The sequence below is a fragment of the Zea mays genome, chromosome 4, assembly GCF_902167145.1.
Source record: "Zea mays cultivar B73 chromosome 4, Zm-B73-REFERENCE-NAM-5.0, whole genome shotgun sequence".
NCBI lineage: Eukaryota > Viridiplantae > Streptophyta > Magnoliopsida > Poales > Poaceae > Zea > Zea mays.
Window position 1 is genome coordinate 145,135,328 of NC_050099.1, and position 9,668 is coordinate 145,144,995.

General features: G+C 48.8%; 1 protein-coding gene across 2 annotated transcripts; it reads left to right on the forward strand.

Moving 5' to 3' along the window:
* Positions 1-7,617: 7,617 nt before the first annotated feature.
* On the forward strand, positions 7,618-9,558 carry LOC100280267 (uncharacterized). 2 transcript variants are annotated; one of them, XM_008678927.4, is made up of 5 exons: positions 7,618-7,958; positions 8,035-8,162; positions 8,279-8,521; positions 8,753-9,005; positions 9,126-9,558. In XM_008678927.4, exons 1-5 carry the CDS (start codon positions 7,718-7,720, stop codon positions 9,359-9,361), a joined length of 1,101 nt encoding a protein of 366 aa, XP_008677149.1. In that variant the 5' UTR covers positions 7,618-7,717; the 3' UTR covers positions 9,362-9,558. The 2 variants fall into 2 exon arrangements, with proteins under 2 accessions (XP_008677149.1, NP_001146667.1); NM_001153195.1 differs by having other exon boundaries at positions 7,683-8,162; positions 9,126-9,545.
* The last annotated feature ends 110 nt before the right edge of the window (positions 9,559-9,668 follow it).

The following is a 9,668-nucleotide window of genomic DNA, read 5'->3' on the forward strand; positions in this document are numbered from 1 at the left end:
CATATACTCAAAGCTCACAAAATTCCCGATTACTTCCTCGGGAGTCATTAGTGTATATCTTGGATTACCACGAATTAATTGAACTTGAGTAGGGTTAAGGAAAATAAGTGATCTTAGAATAACCTTAACCACCTCGTGGTCATCCCATTTCTTGCTCCCGAGGTTGCGCACTTGATTCACCAAGGTTTTGAGCCGGTTGTACATATCTTGTGGCTCCTCCCCTTGGCGAAGACGGAAGCGACCGAGCTCCCCCTCGATCGTTTCCCGCTTGGTGATCTTGGTGAGTTCATCACCCTCGTGCGCGGTCTTGAGTAAGTCCCAAATCTCCTTCGCACTCTTCAACCCTTGCACCTTGTTATATTCCTCTCTACTTAGAGAGGCAAGGAGTATGGTTGTGGCTTGGGAGTTGAAGTGCTCGATTTGGGCCACCTCATCCTCATCATAGTCTTCATCCCCTACGGATGGTACCTGTGCACCAAACTCAACGACATCCCATATACTTTTGTGGAGTGAGGTTAGATGAAATCGCATTAAATCACTCCACCTAGCGTAATCTTCACCATCAAATGTTGGTGGTTTGCCTAATGGGACGGAAAGTAAAGGTGTGTGTTTAGAAATGCGAGGGTAGCGTAGGGGAATCTTACTATACTTCTTGCGCTCTTGGCGCTTAGAAGTGACGGATGCCGCGTCGGAGCCGGAGGTAGATGTTGATGAAGAATCGGTCTCGTAGTAGACCACTTTCCTCATCCTCTTTTTCTTGTCCCCACTCCGATGTGGCTTGTGAGAAGAAGATTTCTCCTTCTTCTCTTTGTGTGAGGAAGATTTCTTCTCCTTCCCTTTGGAGGAGTCTTTCTTCTCCTTCCTCTTGTTGCGGGACTCTTCCGATGAAGTCTTCCCGTGGCTTGTAGTGGGCTTTTCGCCGGTCTCCATCTCCTTCTTGGCGTGATCTCCCGACATCACTTCGAGCGGTTAGGCTCTAATGAAGTACCGGGCTCCGATACCAATTGATAGTCGCCTAGAGGGGGTGAATAGGGCGAAACTGAAATTTATAAATATAAACACAACTACAAGCCGGGTTAGCGTTAGAAATAAAAAACGAGTCCGCGAGAGAGGGTGCAAAACAAATCGCAAGCAAATAAGAAGTGTGACACGTGGATTTGTTTTACCGAGGTTCGGTTCTCGCAAACCTACTCCCCGTTGAGGAGGCCACAAAGGCCGGGTCTCTTTCAACCCTTCCCTCTCTCAAACGGTCCCTCGGACCGAGTGAGCTTTTCTTCTCAATCACTTGGAACACAAAGTTCCCACAAGGACCACCACAAGATTGGTGTCTCTTGCATCAATTACAAGTGAGTTTGATTGCAAGAAGGAATGAGAAAGAAAGCAAGCGATCCAAGCGCAAGAGCTCAAAAGAACACGGCAAATCACTCTCACTAGTCACTAATGCTTTTGTGGAGTTGGGAGAGGATTTGATCACTTGGGTGTGTCTAGAATTGAATGTCTAGCTCTTGTAAGTAGTTGGAAGTGTGAAAACTTGGATGCAATGAATGGTGGGTGGTTGGGGGTATTTATAGCCCCAACCACCAAACTAGTCGTTTGGTGGGGCTGTCTATCGCATGGTGCACCGGACAGTCCGGTGCACACCGGACATGTCCGGTGCGCCAGCCACGTCATCAAAGCCGTTAGGTTCCGACCGTTGGAGCTCTGACTGCTGGGCCCGCCTGGATGTCCGGTGGCGCACCGGACATGTACTGTAGAGTGTCTGGTGCGCCAGTATGGGCGTGCCTGACTTCTGCGCGCGCTGGCGCGCAATAAATGCGCTGCAGGTAGCCGTTGGCGCCGAAATAGCCGTTGTCCCGCAGTTACACCGGACAGTCCGGTGTACACCGGACATGTCCGGTGAATTATAGTGGAGCAGCCGTTGCAAATTCCCGAGGCTGGCGAGTTCCAGAGCCGCGTTCCATTGGAGCACCGGACACTGTCCGGTGTGCACCGGACACTGTCCGGTGTGCACCGGACAGTCCGGTGAATTATAGCGCGCCGGCTCTGAGATTTTCCCGAAGGTGACGAGTTGGAGTTGGAGTCCTCTGGTGCACCGGACACTGTCCGGTGGCACACCGGACAGTCCGATGCGCCAGACCAGAGGTGCCTTCGGTTGTCCCTTTGCTCTTTTGTTGAACCCAATACTTGGTCTTTTTATTGGCTAAGTGTGAACCTTTGGCACCTGTATAACTTGTACACTAGAGCATAACTAGTTAGTCCAATTATTTGTGTTGGGCAATTCAACCACCAAAATTATTTAGGAACTAGGTGTAAGCCTAATTCCCTTTCAGTCGCCGTCGCACGTAGATCAAGGAGGTGCCACTGCCGTGCACGCCTCTGACCGCCGCTGATGCTTACGCCTCCTAGGGTCATCACCGTCACTCCCTCTTTACAGGGCGCCACAGCCGCGCGCGCCCCTTGGGAACTGCTGCCACGCGTCCCCTCGAAGAGTCGTCGCCACACGCGCCTCGGGGAGCGGCCACCACCACCGCTCCTTAGGAACCGCCGCCGCGTGCCCCTCATGGAGCCGCCTCCACGCGCGCCTTAGGGAGCAAATGTTGCCGTCGCGCGCCCCTCGGGGATCCGCCTCTGTGTGCGTCACTCGGGAACCGCCACCGCGCGCACGCCTCGGGGAGCAGCCGCTACCGCGTGCCCCTCAGGAACTACCTCCGCTCGTGCGTCGAGGTGAGGCGTCAAAACTGAACCCTAGCGACCTGGGGCTCCTTTTATAGACACCCGAGACCTGGTCTGACTAAACCGGATGCAGCATTGGGCCAAGGCTTCCCCCAACTATTGTAAACCAAGGCTTGTAATATACAGTATATATATAGGCCCACGCCATTTGTCACCTAGGGTGAAGCTTCACCCAGACCGCACTGCATTTCGACGCTTGGATCAGCCTGACCGCAAGCGCCACGTGCTGGCGGCCCACCTGGCACGCCCGAATCCCGAAAAATGTGCCAAAACACCGCACGAGCGCGCCCTCTCAACCACCCACCCCTCGACCAATTAAAAGGATGCGGGCTCCTATCCCGATGTAACCCTAAAAACAAAAAAACGGTTGCTACCGCTGCCGGCTCCGATTCGGATCGAGCGGACCCACCGACGGTCATTAACATTGATCGCGAGTCTACGGCTTCATTTCTAAGTAAGTTCCTCGATGCTACGATCGTGCCGTTATTTCGTTTTTGTGGTATGTCACCCGAACTAAACCAATACTTTGTTTATTGCTGACTTCTGATTGTAAATTTAACACTATTACTGAGAGTTGGTAATTTTACTTAGGATGGTGAGTTATTACTAAGGGATTACTGGGTCATATAAATGTTATCGCTGGCCATATCATGTAACTAAGTATTACTGCTTTTTTAATTGAATATTACTGAGTAAATAAAAACCGATATTGAGCGATGGTGGATGTTATTACTTCTTTTTTTTATGTAATTCTGTGAAATACGGATCCACTAGGTTATTTTCATACTAAGTATAATGAATTATTACCGAGGGATTGCTGGGTTATTACCAGGCCATATGAATGTTATTACTGCTTTGGTAACTAAATGTTACTAAGTCAGTGATTGAGACTAATGGGTTATTACTGGGCCATATAAATGTTAATACCGAAGCATGTTTTATTACTGAGTGATAGCCTTGTTATTACATAGTTATTTATGAGTCAGTGATCTTTATTGATGGGTTATTACTGTTTGCTAAAAAGGGTAAACGGATAAAGTCAAGGGGTTAGTGAGTGGGAAAAAAAGCAATGTCGATTATTAGATCAAGTCCACGTATGCAACAAGCGCAAGATCACTATTTTTACAACTAGTTCCATTATAATAGGATTTTATTCTAAATACTCTCTCCGTTCTTTTTTATTTATCGCGTTTTAGGTTAAAAATAAACTAATCGGCCACAAATATTCTAGAATGCAGGTAGTATATATAAGATTTTCATAGATCATATTTGCTTCTTAGACATATATTCAACCCAAACCATCATGACATGCTGCACAATTGGGCTAATCTGTCACATACCCTGGCCCAACATTAGTAAGGCCCAGTCCAGCAATCCTACAGCCTACTTCTTTCCCCATCGTTAGGACACAGGAATGCAGTAGCAGTCAGAATAGCGCGGGATATTCAGCCGAACAAAGAATTCAGATGTTCGTTCGAACAAAGAATTCACATGTTCAGTTGGTAAGTCGTCGCTTAGCCTGAAGCCGACGCCGACTTCACCTCAAGGGAAGCAAGCAGACCTCGCTACATCGCGCGATGCTGTCATTCCACGAATTTGTATCTGCGTATGACTACATATATATCTCCGAAATTCCCTCGAATTTATCTGTTATATTCAGATCGCAATATCTCCTTACCCTGACAGCCGGGTTGGATTGAGAAAAGAAAAGCTTTACGAAGCGTTCTATGCGTCATTCCTCGGTCCTCTGGCCTCCAGTAGCAGTAGCAGGATCAGGATCAGGGCCCGTTTGGGGACGGAGATGCTGATACGGCGGCACCGCGGCAGTAACTTCAGGCCTGGTCGTCCGGGGACTCCGTGGAGGTAAAACCCAGTGCTGGTAGTTTCTCGTGTCTGCTAGAATAACATCACCATCAACTAAAGCATGCGGAGTCGTACAGCAACACTGTAGGCAGCGAACGGCTGTACATGAGACCAGATCTGGAACAAACAAGGAGTCAGAGTCATTTACTACTACGGTGACCGACCGGCGATCTGAAGCATGAACAGCCACACAGGTAAAAACCATCAGAGTACATTCGGAGTTCCCTGCACTGTCAATAGAGCCTGCGAGAATACTGTAGCACAAGGCTCGATCCGGGCGAGATCTGGTCTGGTCTGAACTCTGACCAGATCAATCCTCGGTGTCACAACACAGCCACCCGGCCGAAGGTGAAAAACAAAAACTGGATCCCCCACCCTCACAGAGTGAGGTCGTGGTACTGGCACCTCCTCAACCAGGTCAGAATTGGAGCACAGGGCGGTGGTGGTACAATCTGTCATGCCTCATGCGCCGGTGCTCGCCCCAGCCTCGGCAGTTTTTATTGCGAGGTACACCACTGCTACAGGACGATCAGTGACTCAGGACTGTATACTATACTACTATTCCAATGAATGCGAATCGTTGTTCTTGCGTGGGAACAACAGTCGTGCGTGCCTCCTTCGCTACTCGAGTACTCGTTACTCTCTCACTCCAATTCCCAGCTCAGTTTCACCGGCCGACAATCACTCTCCAAGAACTAGAGCAGTACTCACCCTGTCTAAAAAAGAAAAGAAAAAAATTATTTTTCAAGAATCAAACAACTTAAATTTTTATCAAAAGTATATATAAATATAATAATATTTATGATACAAAATAAGTAAGTACTATTAAATAGATTGTGAAATATATCTTTTAGTACATCTAGTTAAAGACATAAAGGTTGTTGGAATACACTATAAGTGAATTACTCATCTTTTTTAACAGCTAAGCTTTTGAGTTTATTAGTTGTTACATAAAAATTAATATGGTAACAGAGACAGAGGTCACGAGTTCAAATACTAGCTAGCACAATTAAATTAAATAATTGTTGCTCGTTTATATTACACGTCTGAGAATCCAAAGAGGATCGACGTGAAGGGAAGTGTTGAAATATAATATAAGTGCACATTCTCCTATGAGTTTAAGGTTGTGTATAATTGGTTGGTACACGCAACTTAACAAAGATTAATATTATTTATAGTAAATTATAATTTAACCTACGTATAATCTACAGGTGTATTTTTGGGATGGAGGGACAATGTACAATCTCAGGCAGTTCAGAGAATGTTCAATAGAGAGGATGAATTGGCAGCTGTGTTAATTGTGAAGTGGATCGAGTAGTACAGGTAACCGTGGCACCACACAGTGTCCTTTTCAATTCAAAACGTCGAGGGTGGAGTGGGGTGGCGTGGTGTCCTGGTGGGTAATTCATCTTTAACATTCCACCCCCACCGATTTATGGATTCCACATGGAGTGTGTAGTTACTATGCTCATGGCTGGCTCTGGCAGCGTAATAAATAAAAAGCGGGTAAGTTCTTGATGTTAGGTGTCGGCTCAATCGTCCTTGTTCTCTAGCTGAGGTCCTCTTTAAAAGATCTCCGCTTCTTGATTCTTTATACTCTTTGATTTTTTTTTTATGAAGTGATTCTTGTTCTTCGATTGAGTGATTCTATTGGATTGTGAGGACGGAACAACAATATGAAAAGTTTATCAGAATTAATTATCTACTGATCTCCACAAGAATATAATCTCAGCTCCTATTATAAATTGAGAAGAGATTCTCTTGTAATCTACACCTAAATCAGTTGTTGTTTTAAGCGTTTAGTTTGTTAGAAGTGTTTGTCTCTGAAGAATATATGCTGAAGCTCTTCCAAACGGCCTCCTAAATTGAGGCCCTTCTTGAATCAGTTATTTGAAACTAAGTTTAAAATAAGTTAGATTATATAATCTTAGCAGATTATAATCTCAACAAACACCTCATAGATTTTTAAAACCCACCTTTTGTCTCAAGTTTCTAAAATCTGGATTTTGAGAAGAAAAAAAACTGATGGGGATGTTTGGATCCCTAATATTTGTTTATTGGGTCACAATAAACTGATGACAAAGGTTAGATATCAATAGCACCTTAATTTTTTATAGAATATAGCAAAAACTAGCATAAGAAACTGACAAAAATGACAGTCGTACCCAGTTTTTTTATTAAAAAAAACAGATTTGGATAGGCGACCAAACTCGGTATACTTGTATGAGCAGTACATTGATTTTCAGCGAGACGGTGAGATGGTACGAACGTCTCTGACAGATGCACTCTCGCGACTTTAAATTTTGCCTGTGTATCACCCATTTCGTTTCCACCTTCCTAACAGGATTGTTGGACGCACGAATTGGTAACAGTTGAGAAAATTACAGAGGAAAAACTCATTGCCTCATGCTGAACCTTTACGATCAGTTCATTAGTGAAGTTTTTTCCCGGTACTACCGGCCGTAGATTTGAGTAAGTAAATGGAGCCTTAGTCACTGAACGAATAAATTCAGCTGCACCAGATCGTTTTTAGCATTATGTTGACATAATTAATATGCCACAAATAGGATTTTCGATGACATGACACTATACTTTATTATGAAATAGTTAAAACTAGTTTCTTAAATAACTGAAAAAAATGTCTCCCCTTCGATGCCCACAACACATTAACGACTTGGCAAACGACGAGTAATAGATTTTCGGTGGTACAGTGTTAGGATCGGCAATTAACAGACTCATCCAGATTTGGAAGCCCACTCTGGCCGTGCAGCCCATCCTGATTGGTTGTGGGACAAAAGGCTTCTGCGACCTGTGCTGCAACCACGCCGGCTGACGCAGTCCTGCTGGGCTAGCTGTTGGGGCACATGATCCAAGGCTGCCGGGGTACTAAAAGTGGCAGCCACACAACTACCTCGCATGTGTGCATTTGCTAGGGGTGGCCACTGGCCTAGACGCCTAGTGGCCTTCGTCAGCTTGTATTGGTGCAGTGCAAGATGGCGATCAAGGGCTCAAGGCCGGGCGGCCGGCCGGCCTCTATAAAGCACACTGCACGCGCTCACCACCTCCTGGTACTTGGCAATCCTCTCCACCTAGCTCAGCATCCGACGACGGGACTTGCACGATGGATGCTGCTCTTATGCCTCTGCTCGTCGTCTCCCTCGTCCTCTGCCTGCTGGCGGCTGCCCCAGCGGCGTCCGCGGCGCGGGCCTTCTTCGTCTTCGGCGACTCCCTCGTCGACAACGGCAACAACAACTACCTGCTGACCACGGCGCGCGCCGACGCGCCCCCCTACGGCATCGACTTCCCCACGCACCAAGCCACGGGCCGCTTCTCCAACGGGCTCAACATCCCCGACATCATCAGTAATATTAATATAACGCCACTGATCATCCCTTCAGAGAAACTCAGTCGGCGACCCATGCTTTGCCTTCCCTTCAGGCGAGCACCTCGGGGCCGAACCTGCGCTGCCGTACCTGAGCCCCGAGCTCCGAGGGGAGAAGCTGCTCGTCGGCGCCAACTTCGCGTCGGCCGGCGTCGGGATCCTCAACGACACAGGAATACAATTTGTACGGGAAGATGCTAGCTAGCTACTCATCGTTTCACTGCATGCCCTGTCACACACAGACACACACACGTATACTGTAGCTCCAAACTCTGACGTCCTGCCATGCGTGGAGAGCAGGTGAACATCATCAGGATCGGCGACCAGCTGCAGTACTTCCGGGAGTACCAGCGGAAGCTGCGAGCCCTCGTCGGCGAGCCGCAGGCGACGCAGCTCGTGAACCAGGCCCTCGTGCTCATCACGCTCGGCGGCAACGACTTCGTGAACAACTACTACCTGGTGCCCATGTCCGTGCGGTCGCGCCAGTACGCACTCCCGGACTACGTCCGCTTCATCGTCTCCGAGTACAGGAAGATCCTCTCGGTAAATTAAGTTCCCGTCGACCATCCTCTCTCTAGCGAGCGACCACCACAGGCTACCCAGGACCATGCCGTGCATGCACCGCCGCACACTCAAACTCAGTCGGCGACTCTTGGCATGAATGTCTAATAACAACGAGCACATGGACATGGGAGCCGTATGGTTCGCTCCTGGGACGGCGGCAACATGTGTAGCTGCAACTGACCTAGCTGTACTGCACGCGTTGGTGTGCAGAGGCTGTACGAGCTGGGCGCGCGGCGCGTGATCGTGACGGGGACGGGGCCGCTGGGGTGCGTCCCGGCCGAGCTGGCGCTGCACAGCCAGAACGGCGAGTGCGCGGCGGAGCTGACGCGCGCCGTGAACCTCTTCAACCCGCAGATGGTGGACATGGTGCGCGGCCTCAACCGCGCCATCGGCGCCGACGTCTTCGTCACCGCCAACACCTACCGCATGAACTTCGACTACCTCGCAAACCCGCAGGACTTCGGTGAGAGACGCAGACGCGGCGCCGAGCCCAAACCCAAAGGCGATCGTCTTTTCCATGCATGCATGCATGGGGAACCCAAACGGGGCGATCGGTGACACGATTGTTGGTTTCTTTTTGCAGGGTTCACGAACGTGCAGGTGGCGTGCTGCGGCCAGGGCCCGTACAACGGGATCGGGCTGTGCACGGCGGCGTCGAACGTGTGCGACAACCGCGACGTGTTCGCGTTCTGGGACGCGTTCCACCCCACGGAGAGGGCAAACCGCATCATCGTCGCCCAGTTCATGCACGGCGACACGGACTACATGCACCCCATGAACCTCAGCACCATCCTCGCCATGGACCAGGAGGGCCTCTAGACTATAGCTTGATCAGCCGGACACGATTATACGTACATGCGTGATGTGTCTCACGTGCCTAGCACGTTAGCCATGTGTTGGATGATGGCAGCCCAATTTGCCAATAATATTCGTGCCTCGATCCAAGTTTCACTAATGTGTCACTCACGCCTTAAAAAGAATTAGTGACTGGCTATGGTTAATCGATCCGTGTTATATGTGCTCCGCGAGCATTCGTTTGTTGGTGTTGTTGTGGCCATTTGCAGCCGTGGCGTCAGTTGTCAGTTGTCACAGTCTCACAGACTCACGGTGTCGGCGTGCTCTCCTC

Bases quoted from the DNA above. Each gene is read 5' to 3' on its own strand.
- LOC100280267 (NM_001153195.1), top strand. From the start codon at position 7,718: ATGGATGCTGCTCTTATGCCTCTGCTCGTCGTCTCCCTCGTCCTCTGC. The intron at 8,522-8,752 runs GTAAATTAAGTT...GTTGGTGTGCAG, and splicing joins AGTACAGGAAGATCCTCTCG to AGGCTGTACGAGCTGGGCGC. The intron at 9,006-9,125 runs GTGAGAGACGCA...TTCTTTTTGCAG, and splicing joins CGCAAACCCGCAGGACTTCG to GGTTCACGAACGTGCAGGTG.